Source organism: Notechis scutatus, chromosome 1 (assembly GCF_049901735.1).
Source record: "Notechis scutatus isolate UNSWTSFEM ecotype Mainland chromosome 1, rNotScu1.2, whole genome shotgun sequence".
NCBI lineage: Eukaryota > Metazoa > Chordata > Lepidosauria > Squamata > Elapidae > Notechis > Notechis scutatus.
This window is the reverse complement of record NC_142009.1, coordinates 85,861,074-85,881,947: the sequence shown is the minus strand read 5'-3', so window position 1 is coordinate 85,881,947 and position 20,874 is coordinate 85,861,074. Positions and strand designations below refer to the sequence as shown.

The window sequence follows — 20,874 nt, the reverse complement described above, 5'->3', positions numbered from 1 at the left end:
TGGAGGTCATGCAATAGGAGTTACCGCTTTTGGCTCACTTCTGCCTGAAAGCTTGTATATCCCTGGGAATGAAAATGTAATCCGCAGTGTCACATACCTTAAATAAACTACTTATTTCACTGCATTTGCTAAAGTACCACAGATTTAAACAGTTAAATGTAGCATATCTTGGCAAGCGTTTTCTGTTAGAAATGGAGTGGGAATGATGTGAATGAAAATGTAATTTAGTTTTGTTTGGTTTTTAACTTGAATTTTCTCTGGCTGATAAAAGAGATGCCCCAGATGAATTACTTGGGTAGTTTTGAAATCTCTCTGCAGAAATGCACTGATTGCAGTGCAAATTTATGGTGGTCAGTGTTTTTACTGCTAAATGGAAACAAATCCTCTACGTGGGAATTATGGGACCGGATCTTTAACATATCTGAACAATGGCATCTTAGAGAAAGCAGGTCTAATTCTGTTAAATAAGCACTGCTAATTTCCATAAGTGTTTTGTCAGGTAGGAAAACAACTTTTCCTTTCTACACACATCCCCCTCAATTTTGGTTCACCAAAAGACTCTTAGTCATGCACTCACTTTTATCACTTTACTCTCTGCATCATATTAGTACTTTTTAAAGTCTTATATTTCCTCCAATTTTTTTTAAAGGTTCAGTCTCAGCCTTAAATTTCCTGTTATAAGTTTATAAAAATCGTAGATAGGTGGCTATTTGTACATTGCCTTTAAAACAAGAGAAACCTGCAAGCATACATTGTTTTGTTGCACTTTGCTTTATTGTGCTTGGCTTTCACCAGCAAAAATATTACAATTCACTGGAGGTCAGGTAATGATTAGCATATTTTAGCAATAAAGTATTTTTTTAATTAAGACATGTACATTGAGGGATTTTTTTGAGCTAATGCTATTGCACAGTTAGTAAGCTACAGTTCACTGTATAAACATACTTTTATATGCACTGGGAAACCAAAACATTTGTGTGACTCATTTTACTGTGATATTTGCTTTAGTGTGGTAGTCTGAAACTGAACACACAGTGTTTCTGAGATATGCCTGTATTGTACTCATTTTTATTACTTTGTAGTAATTAAGGATATGTTGAAAAACTATAACCTTCATGACATTATAGACCATATAATGATCTATAATTATAGACCATGTGTTTACTTATTTCTTTCTACTCTTAATTCTCTTTATGTGTCTTTCATATATTGTGATTTATATCCTTTTTAAAAACAATTAATAAAATAATATTTAAAAAGAATCATAATCTCAAAATTACTGGGAGTAAATGATGGATCGTCTGATTGATAGATAGCTAGATAGGTATAAAAATGGACGTGGGTATGAGTGAAATTTAATTGAAACACTGACTGTGAAAAATGACTTCAATGTGTCTCAGCATGCAACAGAAGAATGAACACATTTTTAACATTTTGATTGATATTAGCTAATAAAAATAAAATATCTGGAATATTTTCAATATATTTTTAAAATATAAAATATCATTTTTAGCCAAGACGGATTAAATTCTGACCATATTTTAGTGTGTGACAAAATTGATAAAATAACTTACATGATGCAGTTCCATTTTAATTCTTATTTGGAAATTAATTAGTTAGATTTTTGGAATAGACAAAAAATCCAGTTCAAACTTAGGTTTGATTTTGAAAAGAATCTATCTTGCTTCAGAGATTAATTCATTACACTCTATAAGCTTGTATCTGAATATTTGTATATATCTTTGAATGCATTGAACTCACAAAAGATGTAAATTGTGTTTAACAGAAGAAATTTAGGGAGGCGAACTGACTATAGTCAGTTATGCTATGCTGTATATTAAACTAATGTACACTAATCTGAGCAAAATTGAGTCTGGCACTTTTATTTTAAAAGGAAAATACTAATAGTTGATTTCGTAATAGGCCACAATTATGACAACTTGACAACAACACACTGTGATATAATTTCAGAAATGATATATTTAGCAATGATGCCATGTTTGAAACAAATATGAGACTGCATATAATGTGTACAGTCACATCACAATGCATATATTACAGAGGTGGTATTCAGCAGGTTCTGACCAGTTCTGGAGAACTGGTAGCAGAAATTTTGAATAGTTTGGAGAACCGACAAATATCTGCATGGAGATTTTATAGTATTTGTTTATATTTCACAATCCTCTGCAAGGAACAGTATCAGTAAGATGGAGGTGGATGAAGAATAAGATGCTTGGGCAGTCTGTAAGAATGGAATATCCATCATTTTCTAAGCAAGCTCTCTAGACTGCAGTTTTTCTAAGTCCCAAAATATTGCCATTGGCCATTGGAAACTGGAAACGTCCTGTATTTCCCATTGGGGGGGTGAATTTATAGGGAACTTGTGAAATTAATTGTATACACTGAAAATTGTTAATTGTTAAAAAAGACAACATTGCAGTATTGTTAGCATATGATTCATGTGACTTCCTTTAACACCAGTAAAATATATTGAATTAAAATATCATTTTAGGATCATACAAATCAGAAATTTGAGGGGTTGTAGTCAGGAATATTGGGTGTGCTATTGAGCTATTAAGCTCTGTTTGATTGAGTTCTTGACAGCTGGTTAATTTGTTGAACAGATAATAGCACAGCAAAAGCTCACATTTTTATTGCTTTGCCTGGAGAAGAGGGCTTCTTCAGGCATAACGGTAAGGTAAATCTGGAGTACATCTAAAGCAGGGGTGGGCAAACTGCCCGCGGGCCACATCCGGCCCGTTGGTCTGTCCAATCCAGCCCGCCCCTGAAAAAAATCGCTGGGCGTGGCGTATTGCCCTGCGCCGCGTGGCACCCAAAGCTGCAAAACAGTGCGGAGCGCTCTTGGGGTAGGAAAGAAAAGAAGAACTTTGCAAAGGCCTCGGCTGGGAGTTCGAAATCACCTTCGAGTGCGACCTCTCCGAAGGTGAGTCCCCGCTGATCCCCCTTTTTTCCGGGGCTTCCAGGCTTAAACTTTGCAAAGGCAAAGTTTGCAGGCGGGAGCATCTTCCGGCCAAGGAGCGGGAATGGTTCCACCCGCGGGCAGGTGGGCTGCTTGGAGCGGGCTGCTTGGAGCCACCTAAATCTAGGCCGCTGCTGGTGGAGCCTTGCCCTGCCTTAGTGCCCCATTTCCCGGCTCGGCGGTCCTGCTCGGGTGGCACTTTAAAGCCTGCTCCCAGCACCCGAGCAACTTCCCAGCAACTTGCGGCTTCCTTTTTCCTCATGGGCGCTCGCGCCTGGCCCCAAGTCGCGCGCGGCGGAGGGAAACCTGGAGCACCGCCGGTCGCCTCCTCCAAGCAGCCCGCCCGCCCGCCACCGGGCGGAACCCTTCCGCTCCTCGGCGGGAAGACGCTCCCGCCTGCAAACTTTGCCTGTGCAAAGTTTAAGCCTGGAAGCCCCGGAAACCCGAGCAACTTCCCAGCAACTTTCGGCTTCCTTTTAACTCGCGGGCGCTCGTGCCTGGCCCCGAGCTGCGCAGTGGAGGAAGCCCAGCGGGCAGGTGGGCTGCTTGGAGGAGGCGACCCGGCGGTTCTCCGGCAGCAGCAACAGGCAGTTCCTCCCGGGCTCTGCTCAGGTGTCCGGCTGGGGCTGTCAGGAGTTGCTACCGCCGGCGCAGCTCAAGCGGCTCCAGTCCCGCATTGCCTTGGGAAGGAAAAGGCAAAACCAGGAGCCGCTGAGCCTGAGCCTCCAGTGCCGCTGCTGCCATTGCAAAGCACCGCCGCGGCTCTTCCTTTTTGCCTTTCCTTCCCGAGGCAACGCGGGACTGGAGCCGCGCCGGCGGTAGCAACTCCTGACTCAGGGGCCTCCGAGGGAGGGGAAGGAGGAGAAGAGGGGGGAAAGGGTGGGGGGCAATTCCCAAAAAATCTTGTGTTGACCCGGCCCGTCTGTCAAATTTTAAAAGTCAATGCGGCCCCCGAGCCAAAAAGTTTGCCCACCCCTGATCTAAAGGGAATCATTTCTTGCACGCACTGATAAAACCAGAACCTGAACAGGAGCATCACCAAGCTTTCTGGACAGCTAGCATATCCATGCAGAGCAGGAAAAATATGAGTTTGTACATTTGCTCTAATCATTCTGAAAATACTGGGATTTATTGATTAAATGAATTTACCCAGCTGTCCAGCTCAATCTTGTGTGCATAGTTCACAATGCAAACCATTAAAAAAATCATAAAGGAACATTTCATTAAAACTGAGAACCCCAAAGACTATATTCCAGTCATATTATGGATACCTGGCTCTACTGACAACCTAATCTTAGCGATTGTGAGAAAAACAGCTCTTCAGCTTATGTACCCATTGAAGAATTTAACTTCTGTTTAATCATTTATAATAGAATGTTATGCATAATTGAGATTTATCCATGAGAATTCTTTATTATAGATATGCCTCTTTTTATTCAGTCAGATGGTAGAAGGGCATTAATAATAGCACTTAGACTTATATACTGCTTCATAGTGCTTTATAGCCTTTTCTAAGCAGTTTTACAGAGTCAGCAGATTGCCCCCAACAATCTGGGTCCTCATTTTACTGGCCTCAGAAGGATGGAAGGCTGAGTCAATCTTGAGCTGGTGAGAATCGAATTGCTGAACTGCAGTCAGCCGCCAGTCAGCAGAAGTAGCTTGCACTACTGCATTCTAACCACTCACCAATCACCACTTTAAAGTGATGGATGTCACCAGGTCATTGAAGTTTCACGCTTTATAACATATTCACATGTTAAAGGGAGGCAGAGCTTCAATCACCTAATGGTGCCTGCCATTTTGAAGCTAGTGACTATCACTTCAGAAACCCTCAGGACAGTAGGCACAACATTGATTTACCTCAAGCCAATTCTAAGCTGAAATATTGCCAGTGAATTTTGATTGCACATGGTATCTCTCAAATGGTAATGCTTTGTGTACCATATCAACTATGTTTAAAAAGGGGGAAATAGTTAAAGAAAATCTCTAACTCTTGTATCTTCATTGTTCACACTCAAGAAGATTATTAAGCTGTTCTTTCATATGTCCTCAGTCATCCAAATTTCTGATTTTTTTTTATTATCAAGAAATGTCATCCAGCAAAAAGAGATTTCAGTGTATGAAAGATTTTTTTTCCTGCCAGCCTTGCATTTCAAAATTACCGCATTTCCCCAGGTTCTTAGGGGTTTAACCTTTAGTTCAATTTTATTATTTACAGCAGATTCTTGGGTGATATCTGAATGATGATAAAGGTCAATCCTATATGGAATTATAATGGATCATAGCACTGCAAAGCTTGAGAAATCCTTTCTTACTGATATTGTGATTCACTGCATTTTATTTTTGCTAAAATAATAATTTATAATACAAAATAATAATTTGGGTAGGAGGTATAGATGCATTGATGTATCCCTATTGTTCACAACTTTAGGTCTAGTATGATTAATTATCAGAACTAATTGCTGTCTAATTTATATATCATCCTAGATTATATTCTTTCTGTTTTATTCTACGATTGGCATATGTTTCTGCTTGGATGATTTTTTTACATAAGAATGGTAAAATATCATTATTTGATTGAAATTTCCTTATTTAGGCTAGAACCAACAGACCTATTGATGGAATTTGATGTATTGTTTTATATTGCTAGGATTACACCGACACCCCTTGGAGAAGGGAAGAGCACAGTGACAATTGGCTTGGTCCAAGCACTGACAGCCCACCTTAAAATAAATTCCTTTGCCTGCCTGAGACAGCCTTCTCAAGGACCTACTTTTGGTGTTAAAGGTAAGCATTACTTTCTCAAAGAAGAGCAGGCAGTTTGAAAATCACAGGAGGGTTGGCTGGTGGCATCATGTTATTGACAGAGAAGATAGGGCCAAAAGTTGCAGACTTTTTGAAATGGCTTAACACAGGAGTTCCCAAACCTGGCAACTATAAGACTTGTCTTCTTCAGCTCCCAGAATTCCTTGGCCCTCCATGCTGGCTGGGGAATTCTGGGAGTTGGAATCCATAAGTCTTAAAGTTGTCAAAATTAGAGACCCCCGTTTTAGCTGTTTGTAAGATAGTGCACACAAAAAACCAAAACCATGACTACTAATGCTACCCTTATTCTAAGTTTGCAGTAGCATCTTGCAAATGTGAAAATGAATGCACTTCCCCCCCTTCCCTACCTTTACTTTCCAGAGAATTAGGAAATGTCTCTTCTAAGACACTTTTTGCACCCCATTAATCTTCTGGATTCAAATATTGTTTGTCAGACTATTCTCTAGGGTATGACTCTTATTCTTGCCTCTCAAGGCTATTTTCACAGCTCATTACATCACCTTAAGTTTTAGACACAGTGTTTGTTTCTTAAACTCCCCTCCCCATATGAAAAGGAAGCCAATTTGAGAAGAATAAATTTGTTTCATTCCTTAAATCCCGGAAGCTATAGCTGAGGAAAGCTGATGCTTTTAATACAGTGTGTTAGTTTGGAAAAGGTGTTGGCAGTCTCCTGAGTTTTAACCTTCAAATGCTTGCAATCCTTCAAACCTTTCCAAATTCACCAAACATTTACCCTGTTCCAAGGGTTTTCTGAGGTGTTCTCACAGACCCAAAAGATGCTGGAGACAATAGGCAATCCAAATCTGATATAAGAAAATTGGATTAGCTTCCTGATCATAATCCTGAGCTGAGCAAGGAAGGAATGTCAGGTTGAAATGAGGGGGAATCATGACCTCTATCATCCACAGTTTGCTAACATGTTCTCTTCATTGTGTAGGAGGAGCAGCAGGAGGTGGATATTCTCAAGTCATACCCATGGAGGAGGTAAACAAATATTTGCCTTGGAAAACTAATTGTCCTCTGCATTGAGAAAGAGTAAAGGCACAGAAATGATTCTTCTGTGAAATTAATTTAAATAGCAACCTAACTTTAATTTTTAAATAATGACCAGTTTGGGCAAAGATCGTTTGCTGCCTGAGTTGGGGTGCACATTTCATCTTTGATAACATTGCAGGACATCCCAGATTCAGACACAAGAAGAACTTCCAAATACAAGGGTTAAGCCAGGCAGTCCTAGAAAGAAGTGACTCCCTAGTTTCTAGTGCCCTCCACCCCCCAAAAATCAACCTTCCTCTGCTTATACCAGGGTCTATCCTGAAAATTTCATTTTGTGTAGCAGTTTGCATGTGATCTTAGATCAAGGGGCTCTACTCATGGTCACTCATGCCCTAGTCATGTCTCAGTTAAACTACCGCAATGCAGTCCACATGGGGCTGCCTTTGAAGAGCATCTGGAAAATTCAGCTGGTGCAAAATACAGTGGCACAAGCAATTACACTTCACGAGCTGCTTTGGTATCCAATTTATTTCCAGGCCCAATTCAAGGTGGTGGTGTTGATCTTTAAAGCCCTTATGGCATGGGGCCAGGTTATTTGGAAACCACCTCTCCCCAATTTCATCTGCCCGTCTCGCTAGATCTAGTAGAGAGGGCAAGTTGCAGGTTTCATCGTCTAGGGCAGTGGTCCCCAACCTTTTTTATGCCGCGGCCCGGTACCGGCATCAGCTGGGCGCCGCCATCTTGTTTTGATGAAAAAGTGCTTCCGGTGAGCTTTCTACCCGGAAAAGCTCACCGGAAGCACTTTTTCATCAAAACAAGATGGCGGCGCCCAGCAAACCAGCGGCCCGGTAGGATTTGTTCCACGGACCGGTACCGGTCCGCGGACCAGTGGTTGGGGACCCCTGGTCTAGGGAGCTACTTTTAGTGGACCATAGAGAGCGGGCCTTCTCTGAAGTAGTGCCGACATTGTGGACTTTTCTCCCCACTGAGGTAAGGTTGGCCTCATCTCTTTGAGCTTCTGAAGGTCACTCAAGACTTGGTTGTATCAGCAGGCCTGGGGACCCAAGGGAGTGAGTGAGCTAGTCCCTTCTTCTAAATTTTATTTTAGCTTGTTTTTTGTAGATGTTTTAACTGTTAATAATTGTAATAACATTTGTGGGTGTTTATTGATTGTTTTAACTTGTATCACTTGTTCTGTGAGATGTGTGGCTATATAAATTATGTAGGTAGATGATAGACAGACACCTGAACAGACTCATTCGTTCATTGGATTAATTTTCTCAGGGATATTAATTAAACATTTCAATTAAGAAAACATATGAAATGTTTTACTTGCCACCCAGATTTCTTACAGAGTCTGAGAAAGATTCATAGCTATTTTAAAACACATGTCATTTTTGTTCCTCTTTATCCAAATCATAAGTCAAAATGATTTCTAAATGGATCTGTGCAAATCACCCACAGCCTGCCACATTAAAAAAGTAACATTTTCAACTTTCCTGTATGAATTTCTGCTTAGGTCATGAGAACTCATTTATTGAACACAGAACTGGGATCATCTATAATGTAGTAAATCACTTCAATCACGACAGTTATGATTCCATAATATTTCAAACTGCTCATCTGAACTACTAATCCCAGAAGTGAATGTTTGGGTGGGTTGAAACAACCGACACTAGTTTAATGGAGTGTGCAAAAAGAATGTCTTTTTCATATTTCATTCCTATATAGTTCAACCTTCACTTAACTGGTGATATTCATGCCATTACTGCAGCAAATAATTTGCTGGCTGCTGCCATAGACGCTAGGACACTACACGAGAACACTCAGTCTGATAAGGTAAGAATAATCCTTCATTCCACGGTAATTTGCTGTGAAATGCAATTTTGAGAATATAATAATTAAAACCATTTCAAATATTTCATCATTGACCGCTAGGAGTTTGAAGGTCTGAGACTTCAAAAAGAAAAGAAAAGAAAAGTTGGGTTTTTCCCTTGCTTTATTCCCTGTAAATCTTCCTTTCCTTCCTTCCTTCCTTCCTTCCTTCCTTCCTTCCTTCCTTCCTTCCTTCCTTCCTTCCTTCCTTCCTTCCTTCCTTCCTTCCTTCCTCCCTCCCACCCTCCCTCCCTCCCCTCCTTCTTCCTTCCTTCCTATTATGAAGGAGAGGTTGTTTTTTTAATGATGACAGAATGATTCAAAGTTTCAACCCCTTTCTGATCCTACCATGATTTTTAAAAACAATACATGTACAGCAGTTTTGGCCCTGGGGCTATTACTATTTTCAAAAAAAGAAGGTAGTGCCTACTCATGCTTGTAAACATTAATTGAGGGCTTCTCAACCGTGGCAACTTTAAGACATGTGGTCTTCAACTCCCAGTATTCTCCAATCAGTATATGCTGACTGAGGAATTCTGGAAATTGAAATCCATATGTCTTAAATTTAACCAGAGTTGAAAAACCTTGCAAATGGATTTGATTCTCTGCCCCAGAAGTCTGATTAGGACTCAATGAACTTGTGCTATACAGGTAGTCCTTGACTTATGCCCAAAATTTCTGTTCCTAAGAGACATTTGTTAAGTGAGTTGTGCCCCACTTTATGACCTTTCTTGCCACAGTTGTTAAGTTGTTAATCACTGCAGTTGTGCAGTTAGTAACAGGGTCATTAAGTGAATCTAGCTTCCCCATGGACTTTGTTGTCAGAAGGTCACAAAAGGTGATCAGATGACCCTGGGGCACTGCAACCATCATAAATATGAACCACTTGCCAAGCATCTAAACCAGGATCATTTGACCATGGAGATGCTGCAATGGTCATAAGTGTGAAAAATGCTCATAAATCACTTTCTTTGTAACTTTGAACAGTCATTGCCATTGTCACTAAATTATACTGTTGTAAGTTGAGGACTACCTGTAGTGGGCAGAAAGCTCTGTTTTTAGATTAAAGGTAAAGGTAAAGGTGGTGCTCATCTCCGTTACAAAGCCGAAGAACCAGCGCTGTCCGAAGATGTCTCCGTGATTATGTGGCCGGCAAGACTAAATTCAGAAGGCACACAGAACGCTGTTACCTTCCCAACAAAGTGGTCCTATTTTTCTACTTGCATTTTTACATGCTTTCGAACTGCTAGGTTGGCAGAATCTGGGACAAGTAACGGGAGCTCACTCCATTACGCGGTGCTAGGGATTCGAACCGCCAACGTGCTGACCTTTCTGATCGACAAGCTCAGCATCTTAGCCACTGAGCCACCGTGTCCCTATTCAGATTTTTGGATTACCAACAAGAAAATAATGCCCCTAAACATTTTGCAATCAGGAAGAACACCTGTGCTGCCCTAGTGCCTTGGCTTTGAGATTTGTCAATGTAGAAAGTTTTTTTGTGGTTCAGAGGCTCATCTTTTCATTTCTGCTTGTGTAGTTTAAAAACTGTTTGTTGTGCTCATGCAATTATGGAAAGTTTGCATCAGACAATATAATATGAAATCTGACACATTAAATTTGCTATCCTGGACCCATGATATATTATTAGAAATAGCCCAAAATTCTGGAGGGATGCAGAGGCCAAGTTGCCCGTTCAGGTATTCTTATTTTGAGAAAGATAGGTATATAGCACCATTGATAGTGATCCCATAAATATACATAAATTTTTGAGCTGGAAAAGATATGCCCCATGACCTCCAGGACAGTCTTTTAATTGTGACATGTCACATTTAATGACTACGTTTGATTGTTATGCACACTGTGTTTTCTCATAAAAGGCATTTTGAAGTTGAAATAACTGTTGGGTCGAATATTTCTCTTGAAATGCATAGAATTTAGATAGAATTAGGCTTGACTAAGTTCTTGGTTTAGATTCAACATTACGTAAGCTTTAGGGTCGTCTTATACGCCCAGTCGTCTTATACGCCGGCAAATACGGTAGTTTGATTTTCCCTTTCTCCTTTTACATCTGGCTCAAAAAAAGAATGGGAACTCCAGGGCAAAATGATGGCCACCTCTCAGTTCTGAGAGTTGCAATGCAATACTTGGGAGGGAACCAAGTTGGTGGAAACTCCATTTGTGTGACTCAAAAAATTAGTTCCAATCTGCTGCATAAATAAGAACAGACTTAGTTTCCAGGGCCAGACTATTTAAGGTATTTAGGCAAGGAAAAAAAATTAGATTCCCTATCATAAATTCTCCAAGAGGACCGAGGGAGGGGTGATTAAATAAATGCTGTACTTAAGGAAGGAGTTATACTAAATGTAATTAAGGGACAGGTATAAGTGCACAATCGTGCCTACCGTCCCTGTCCTATTGTCCCCAATTATTAGTTCCTGTTTCTTATATTTAAACTTATGTTTATTCTTATTTCTATTGTGTTGTAAGCTTTTGACAAAATAAATAATTCTGCCCCCCTAAACCTGACACACAGTGGTATTTTCAGTTTTTTAGTCTTCAGTTCAGCTTTTCAGAGGAGTACTGGGCAGTCTGTTTGCCAAAGCCTTCCTTTCCCATTCATGTGCATTTTATTAATTATGACACTTGCTTTGTTTCTTTTTAAAAAGCGGGAAATTTTTCTCAGAAGCTACAGTAAATGGAGGCATGTTTAGAAGAGCTTTGTAACATGGATATAAAGCTTGAACAGAATTATTACAGAGAAAGTTATGTCTATAATACCTGACTGGAATAACACTTCCCTTACTGATATTTACTGTTGTATTCTTTACAGGCCTTATATAATAGATTGGTTCCATTAGTCCATGGAGAAAGGAAATTTTCAGCTATACAACTTGCACGCATGAAAGTAAGTAGTTCTTTAAGGAATATCTTATAGAATATTTTGGAAAACATTGGTTTGGATTTCCCAAAGGTGCTTTTTCAAAAGACAAGTGGACTTTCTGGTTTTTCTTTGAAGTCGTTTTGCTTCTCATCCAAGAAGCTTCTTCAGCTTCTGTCCTCTTCAGCGAAGCTTCTTGGATGAGAAACAAAACATCTTCAAACAAAAACCAGACAGTCCACTTGCCTCTTGAAAAAGCACCTTTGGGACAACCATGACTTGGATGACTGAGAATCTCTATAGACAACTTATTTATTTTGAAAAGAAAAGCTTTTGGTTTGGTTTTAAAATAAATAAAGTTGATACAGACTTTAATGAGAAGAGGAGATTCTAATAAAGGCTGGCCTGGCTACACAAAAAATAGGATGAAGTAAATGTAATTGGAGAACGATTAAAGATGCTGATTTTGTCAAATGGAAAGCTGACAGCCCAGGTTCATGACCTGAGCGTTGCGCAATGAAGTGAACCCGCTGTTGCCTGCCTCAGCTCCTGTCCATCTAGCAGTTTGAAAACATGCAGATGCGAGTAGATAAATAGATACCACTTCAGTGGGAAGGTAACAGCATTTTGCGCAGCTCAGCATATAGTTATGCTGGCCACATGACCATGGAAATATCTTGTGACGATGCTGGCTCCCTCAACTGAGAAATAGAGATAAGCACTGCCCCCTAGAGCAGAGGTCTCCAAACTTGGCAACTTTAAGACTTGTGGACTCCCACTCCCAGAATTCCTGAGGAATTCTGGGAGTAGAAGTCCACAAGTCTTAAAGTTGCCAAGTTTGGAGACCTCTGCCCTAGAGTGATACCTGACTAGACAGGGGAAACCTTTACTTTTACCTTTAAATGTAACTATTTGCTTCCATTATATGGAATTCTATATGGGGTTAGGGAATTCCTCTAAAAGAGAACGGGAAAGCATTTTCATGTGCTTTCAGCAACTTACATTTTTACTGCTGTTAAAAAGTGGTTCATAGCTTTAAGTTACAATCCAAAGAACCTTGAAGTGAATAAAAATATTGACTTTTAAATACAGTATATTTATACTCTTTGGTTGTTCAACTCTAAGCAAACCACCAGGCTCTGAATCACCACATAGGGATGGGGGAAATGATTATGTATAGACTGCCCACATCTATGCAAAAAGCAAGGTAGATTCAGAATAATTATATGCTCCAGGGTTATTTAAGAAGCTGGAGAAATCTTTAAATTAATGCCACGTATTACTTGGGTAGGGGATGCTGAAAAGATTATGTAGATATCTTGCTGAAATTCCTTGATTTTTCTCACTGACAGACTACAAATAGTAGACTGGAATTGTAAAACAATGGCAGGTAACTGTTTATCTTAACAGTTAAATGTCTTCCCTGGGAATTACTAAATTTGATTATGATTCTCAGTCTTGCAGAGGAAAGCAACCCAGCCATACATTTTGTATAAAAAAGCACTGAATGTAATTTAATTTCACGAATCAAATGCTAAAATTACTGTGGTTGCTTAAAATGCTGGCCAACATATTTTTCAAAAAGTGAAGGAAAGAGAAAGAACTTAGTTTAGAATGGAAATTATAATTATACAAATTGTAATACATTTGAGACCACATCTTGATTATAATAATTGCAACGTGTTGTTTTAGATAACATGAAAGCTTAATTTATGGGGCCAGCTATCACTTTTGATAACCATGGGATGGCATTGGGTGGCTGATAAGACAGTACTCCAAGAGGCAAATGTTCTTTATTTTTGATTTTCACTTGCATTTTGCACTGTCCAGTTGTTCTTCTTGAAAATAAAACAGGATAAGATGAGATCTATTTTTATATCTGCTGCAGAATACTTGGAGATGCAGAATTAGGAAAGAAATTACCGGTATTTGCCGGCGTATAAGACGCACTGGCGCATTAAAGGCGACCCCCCATTTCCACTCAAAATATAGAGTTTGTTACATATACTTGCCGTATAGACTACCCCTCTTCCACACACACCTTCCACTTTTGCACTTTTTTTTTTTTTGACGCACTTTTCTGCTTTGGACAATTTTGAAATGAGCTAATCCAATTTGAACCAAGAATATGCAAATAGCTATGGAGTTTAGAAATGAGTTTTAAAAGTATTATTTTTCATTGCTTACCATTAAGCTGTAAAATATGTTGTAAATAAAATGAGAACACAGGAAACGTTCTCTTCTCAATACAGCTGATCTCTCTCTCTCTCTCTCTCTCTCTCTCTCTCACACACACACACACACACCAAAAACCCGGACACTGAAAAGGCTGCCAAGGAACAGTATATTCAATGCCTTCTCTTTAATCAAGAAACAAGGAATTCCTTAGAATCTTTTTTTTTTCCCCAAGTGGCCCTCTTTAAAAAAAAAAATGGAGGTAACACTTTCATTCAAAAAGTCTTCCAGTATCTGGAGTCGCTCAGACATATTGAAGTGAGGCATGAGAGTAAGTGAAATTTGAAATGATCCAGCTACCGTTTTCTTCCCCTCCCGCCCGAAGGCCATTATCTCCACGTCAAAACGAACGAGGGGAGGCAAAGAAGCCAAACACGCTAAAAAGGATCTCTTTATTTTCCTACACAAGGTCACACCTACTTTTCCGCATTCAAAGGACAACCTCTCCTCACCACCACCACACACACACACACACACCCCAATACCCGCAAACAATGTTCTGGGCATTAATCACCATTGCTACATTAACCTGGTAAATTTATACCCTGCCTCCCCAGTGTTGCTTTGACGGCAGGATTTCACACAGCGGGCGCTTGCTCGCTCTCTTCTCTGCTCTCCCACCGTTCGCACATGTTGGAAGCACCGTAAAACCTGATAACCCACCCGGGGCTCCCCATCCTTAACCTACAGCCGCCCGCATGCAAAACCTGCGTGCAAAAAGAAAAAAAGAAAAAGAAAAGTACGCCGCACGTGAGGATCTTCGAATCCTCTCCTCCCCACACCGCTAAGGAAGGAAGAGGGGGAAAGGTTAGCAGCGCGTGGCGAGTGACACCCGCCACACACACACACACACACACACACACACACACACACACACACACACACCGCTCCCCCAGCCTCCTCCCGGCTGCAACTCAAGCTCGAAGTGGAGTCGGAGTCCTCCCGGCGTATAAGACGACCCCCCACTTGGAGGCATGTTTTTCAGGGCAAAAAGTCGCTTATACGCCGGCAAATACGGTAGTCTCTTATCCCATTTTCCATTCACAATAGCCTTATCTACTTAAGCAGGTCATTCAAGATAGTTGGAGATTCAACTATCATTGGAGATACATTGGAGATTCAATAACTGCCTTCTTTTGAGCCTCTTATTAGCAGTTCAGCTACTAGGTATACTGGGTGGCCACAGCAGGGAGATGAGCTCTGTAGGCAGCTGGATCCAGAATATTTTGTTACATTGAAGAGTCTCTGCTCCAAATATAGGGTCTTCCTTCTCATAAACTGGTTTACTGTAAAGATAGCTAAACTTCAATTTTGTGCTCCTTGGGGCAAACAGGACCTTCACCACCCAGTATCCTATAGACATATTTGTCTTCCATTGTATGCAGTAATTACAGTAGTTTGGTGGGGCTTATGATTTGTTTCATAATCTTTCAAACACTTTTGGTATGGATTGTTTCACACTTCGTTCCCAAGATATATTACTGATACTTGCTGCTGCTTTTCCTCCTGTTTCTTGTTCCACTGGAAAAGAAAATTAAAACTGGAATGTCTATTGGAATGTCTGTCCCATAAACCACTGCCTGCTTGATTTCTACATTAAGAAAAACTACAGTGGATCTGATCAGGCTTTGGGTGCCATGTAGGCACAATTTAGCATATATGAGAAGCAGTTATACGCCGTGAATAGGGCCACAGGGGTACTATGGTCAGATGTGTAAGTTGTCAGCTCATAAAATATATCTATGGTCTTTTTAGAGTTGCCAACAGAAAGGAAGGGGGGAGCAGTGCAGCAGCTTGGAAACCGAAAGTGCATTCCATAAATAGTTTTCAAAGATAGTAACTAGGTGACTGAAATTTCTGCTGTGCAAAATTCTAACTGGAGAACATGATAGGTGACTCTTGGTTATGGATGTGTCCCATTAGAGAATATGAATTACAATACACCCAGGGGGTTGCGGGGAAACCAGGGTCAAGGGTGACAATGAATTATGTGTCTCAGAGTCGGCTACACCCAGGCAGTGCCGGACATTTTAACTCCCAATAAATCCTTTTGAAGTTTTGGAAATTTGGCTCAAGACTCATGATTTAAATGGGGGTAACTGCCAGAATCCTGACATAAGTTCTGTATCTGTCTCTATCTCTTTCTCTTTATTTGATTTTAGAGGCTCGGAATAACCAAAATGGATCCTAAAACATTAACTGCAGATGAGATTAACAAATTTGTGCGACTTGATATAGACACATCTACAATAACATGGCAAAGAGGTTGGTATTAAATAACAGGTGTCTCCATCTAGTCTACTTTGCTCTTGCATAAAGTTATCGACTAGATACCTCCTGGAAAGTTTCAACCTTAACATAAACAAAGACTTTTGAAAGAAGCAGAGTTTTATATGCAGTTTTTGACAAAAGCTTCTTTTCAGAACTGATTCAGTTATTCAGTGAAAAGGAAAAGAAAACTGTGCATTTGCTTAACTATCTTTTGTGACGTGATAATGGTCTCTGGAAGCAGAGCAAAATCTGACATCCTGATTAATATTTTGGAAACATGTTAATAAGCATGGTCTTGATTTTTCCTGTATATTCCGTACTTTGAATTTTGAGAACTGGAAATATGATAAAAGTTCCCCTTCTTTTAACTCAGTGATTTTATTGCTCTGGGCTAAAGACCCACAAACACCCAACATAAAAGCTATATAAATGTTCTTCCCATTCCTTAAGCTTTTTGCAATTCTCAGCGAATTTGGTGAATGTGAAAGATCCTGCTGTAAGAATCCCACTCTCACCCAGAATAAAAGCATAGACAATTTGCATAAGCAATTTGTGGTGGAAAGCTGTAGTGTAACTATCTTTGATTTCCTTAGTTTTTCATAATAATACCATAGCAACTGGAAATGGGAGAGTGTTGGTGACAATTATAAACACTGGCTTGATAACAGGTAAGCCAAAGCATGTAAATTGTGGGTCTTCCTCAAAAATATACATATCCTGTGAGTGTGTGAAAGTATTAGGATGGTGTATTTTTGTCACAGTCCACTTATGACATTCACGGGTCCCATTTCCTGAAAAACCTGCATTTAGAATTGGATGAAGGGATCATAAATAACAGTGTTGACTGTTTCTCCAGTAGGAATTTGTTGAAGGAGCATACAACCTTGTGACATATTTTTTTTCTGATATCAAGAAATACAAAAGGAGAAGGTTTGCCTTAAGACGTAACAACACACATTTCTTTGTTTTATTGATTGCTGCAGCTAGTAGGAGATATTTATGCTATCTCCATGTAATCAGGTCCCTGACTGGCCATGACTCCTGTTTGTCTCGAAGGGGCCTAGGCAGGGGTGGGATATGACAGGGTTAACTACCGGTTTGGGATTTACGAGCTTCCCTGCACGCTGTGAGCCGCGCGCCTGTAAATCGTCATCAGCATGCTGTGTGCAGAGACGCAGCCTTTGAAACAGCCCTCTTTTCCTGCTTTTTTAACTGCAGCTGTGCCTCGTTCGGCAGCTGAAGTTGAAAAATCAGGAAATAAAGATCAGGTAAGAGCCCGGGTGGGCAAAAACATCAGCAGACATAGAACCGGTTCTATGTCTGCTGCTCTTCAGAGCAACCGGTTCTACAGAGGTGGACAGAACCGATAGAAACCCACCCCTGGGCCTAGGCACCTCTCCCTGTGTGTGGCTCTTTGCTGTCTGCTGTCATCAAATCTAAGACTGGCTGGTTTTGGTCATAGAATAGAAGTATATATTTGGCAGATGGAATTTAGCATACTAAGTAATTCTAGAACAAATACATAATGCACTTTGGTAAATCTAGGTTGCACTATGGTAAATCTAGGTTACTTGTCCATGTATATATCCTATCAAAAAATTATAAACTTGTCCCCATTTTAGATGTAACATGGAACACCCTATAAGTTAGTCATTGCTTTCTTCTTCCATGATGTTGCAAGGTATAGTTTTCCTTCCAGAATGAGTAATAAAAATCAGAAGAGTCAAGAAAATATCTGTAACTCAAAGGGTTTTTAAAATGTTCTGTATTTGTGTTCTACAAAATGTTATTTTAGAAAGCTTGTTTGATTTTTGTACATTAGTGGTCTTTTTTTCCATATGCATATTGAATTTAAATACCATCTAATGTCTTATAAACAAAAAGCCTTCCTTAAATGTCTGCATTCTCCATTGCAGTAGAAGAGCATGTCCTTCCAAATTTTAATTTTATTTCTTTATTGAACAAACGTATCACCCCTCTACCAGAAGGAAATTTGGGTGGTAAATAGAATAAAAACATATTACATAAAAGGACCATTTAGAACAGGGATCCCCAACCTTTTCGACGCGGCCCGGTTCCGCGTCAGCTGGCGCCGCGCCCGGTTCCGGCGTCAGCTGGCGCGCCATCTTTTTGCGAAAATCACTTCCGGTGCGTCACGAGTGATTTAAATAAGCGGCGCAGCTTCTGGTGAAGCTTCGGGAAATGGCTTTCTACCGGAAAGCTCACCAACGCTGGCGCCGCCATCTTTTGACGAAAAATTGCTTTTAAAAAGATGGCGGCGCCAGCAACCAGCGGCCCGGTAAGGCTTGTTCGCGGTACCGGTCCGCGGACCCGGTTGGGGACCCCTGATTTAGAATATGCTCATTGTTCACCTAAATGTAAAGGTAAAGCCTCTTTCAAGTCAGTTTTAACTCCTGGTAACTTCATGGACATGTCAGTGTTGTTTTCTCCATAGCACTATGATCTTCCTTCTTCTGGGACATTTTTTTTATTTTTTATTTGTCTAACAGTCTAACCTAGAGTTTTCGTGTTCCCTGGAAATCTGTCATCCAAATATTAATAGAGTCTTTAAATTTATTAAATTATCTTTATTTCCAACAATTATTGGCTCCAAGGGTAATTTGGATTGTTTTAATTGAAAAATGAGATTCCAATGATGAATGTTCAGAAAAATGGTCAATTTGGGGGGAATTCTAAGAAAAGGTCATTCTATCTTTGTCGCTGAAAAGTTAAGTTTTCCTATAGACAAAGTTTAGTGAAGATAATTTTATAGAAGGTTTTTTTATATGATTTTGCTAAGCAATATTTTGAAATGCCTTTTTCTTCAGAATTTTGCAGCATAAATTCAGCGCCAGAAAAATACACCAAGACAAATTCCTTGTGTGTCCAATCACACTTGGCCAGTAAAGTATTCTATAATCACAGATGGCTGATGCTTCATTTAACATCTTTATAAACATATTAAGTAAATTTTACAATACAAGTTGTACATTTCTCCAACATGCAGCAAACTCAAACAGAAGCAGACATGTTACAGGTTCAGAGCAGAGCTCTAGTTTTCAGCAAGCAAGTTAGTTTCTCTTTCACTTTAGAGCTGTGCACTAGTTTTCAGGGAGCAAGCAGAGGAGAGAAGCAGTTTCATTTTCAACAGACAGACTCAGAACTTAACATAGCTTCAGAGCTGCAGAGCTTAATATATAGAGCCACGCCTAGACTCTCTCTTAAAGAGAGAGTTTCAACCCTCAATTCAGCTCTCATTGGCTGAGCTTGTTACTAAGCTCTATTCCAGTTCATGAATATACTCTGACACTTTTGACTTTGTGTCTATGTTAAAATATTAATAATTTACACTCCGGAATGAATATTTTAAATATTTCTATAATTGTTGTATTGCAGAAAATGTCGTTATTCTAGTCCCATGTATAAGTTTGCAGCAAAATTTAACCATGCAAAAAAATTATGTTATTCTGTCCTGCTACAGTTCCACGCTTCCATAGCGTTTCATAAGAATAACATACATTAAAGATAATGAAATATGTGGTTACTTAAATTATATTTATAACAGGGTGAGATGTGCAAACATTTCCCACCCAATTCTCGTAGAAGAACAGAAGCTTTGATACTTTAGTAAATATTTCAACTATTTGTTTTCCTTTCAGTGGTGGATACAAATGATAGATTCCTTAGAAAAATAACAATTGGCCAAGCAAATACAGAGAAGGGATTTTCTCGCCAGGTAAGTAAAGTTCCAATACACTGTATGTTTGAGATTAAATTTCATGTAGACTTTATGATGCTCCGTTCCTGCTATTATTTCAGTAAATTGATATACGAAGGCTTAGAAATGAAAAAATCTTCACCATAGCTTGACATGCAGTTTAAGATAATTATTTCTGTTTCTGTTAAACATAACCGATGTTTATTCCAGGAGTTCAATCCACTTTACTATCAATAGCATAGGAATAATTTCATTTCAGCATAGAATTAGATAGAATTTGAAAAAATATGTAGAAATAGAACTCAATGGTATTTATGTATTGATAAATTAACTCAAAAATGACATGGATGAAATGGCCACCTGAGTATACTCTTGAGAGCACTTAAGAGCCTATTGCTAAACAAAATAGAGTGGAACCTCGGATCGCAAATGCTTCTGTTTGCGACCAAATTGGGTGACGACCAGTATTTTTGGCAAAATTTTGTTTCTGGTCGTGAACACATCTTCAGGTGGTGACCAGACACAGCCACAGCGATTTTCCCTGCTGCAGTGATTTCCCCTTTAGCGCCAGGTGCCAATTTATTTTTGTCCACGCATGTGCAGAGGGTCGCCCTTCCGGTCACGATCAAATCTGGTTGCAGTCGAAGTCCTGGAATGGATTATGGTCATGACCCAAGGTTCCACTGTAAATATAAGAGAAAGATATCATATAGAATATACAACCTCCTTCAAGCTTAATGTGATTGGCAGGTGGTCCTAGTTCTTTCTATAAACATAGCTAGAGAACTAACTAGATAAGAAATTGGTCTTCCAAATAACCATAAAGGCAATGTTGTCCTTTACTATGTTGAATGAGAGAGTATGTTATATAAGCTTTCCCTAGGGCTACACGGATCAAACCATTTAGCCACCATTCCTAGCACTCAGGTAGGTGCTGAGCTCTTGGGATGTTATCTAGCACCATGCTGATCTTGCTGAGCTTTATAGAACAGTAGAGAACAATATAAAATAAATGCAAAATAAAAACAATGTAAAATATAAAAATACAAGTGAGCTATACATGGTGTCTAAAAAAACTGCAGATTGTTTTGTTGT

At 39.6% G+C, this 20,874-nt stretch overlaps 1 protein-coding gene across 1 annotated transcript in view; it reads left to right on the top strand.

Annotated features, from left to right (window-relative positions):
• The window catches only part of MTHFD1L (methylenetetrahydrofolate dehydrogenase (NADP+ dependent) 1 like), a 131,987-nt gene that overhangs the window by 36,182 nt on the left and 74,931 nt on the right, over positions 1-20,874 (top strand). The window contains exons 12-17 of the mRNA XM_087970117.1: positions 5,631-5,767; positions 6,744-6,790; positions 8,534-8,641; positions 11,508-11,582; positions 15,953-16,055; positions 19,721-19,797. Coding sequence (XP_087826243.1) covers positions 5,631-5,767; positions 6,744-6,790; positions 8,534-8,641; positions 11,508-11,582; positions 15,953-16,055; positions 19,721-19,797 — 547 coding nt within the window. The remainder of the gene's footprint in view (positions 1-5,630; positions 5,768-6,743; positions 6,791-8,533; positions 8,642-11,507; positions 11,583-15,952; positions 16,056-19,720; positions 19,798-20,874) is intronic.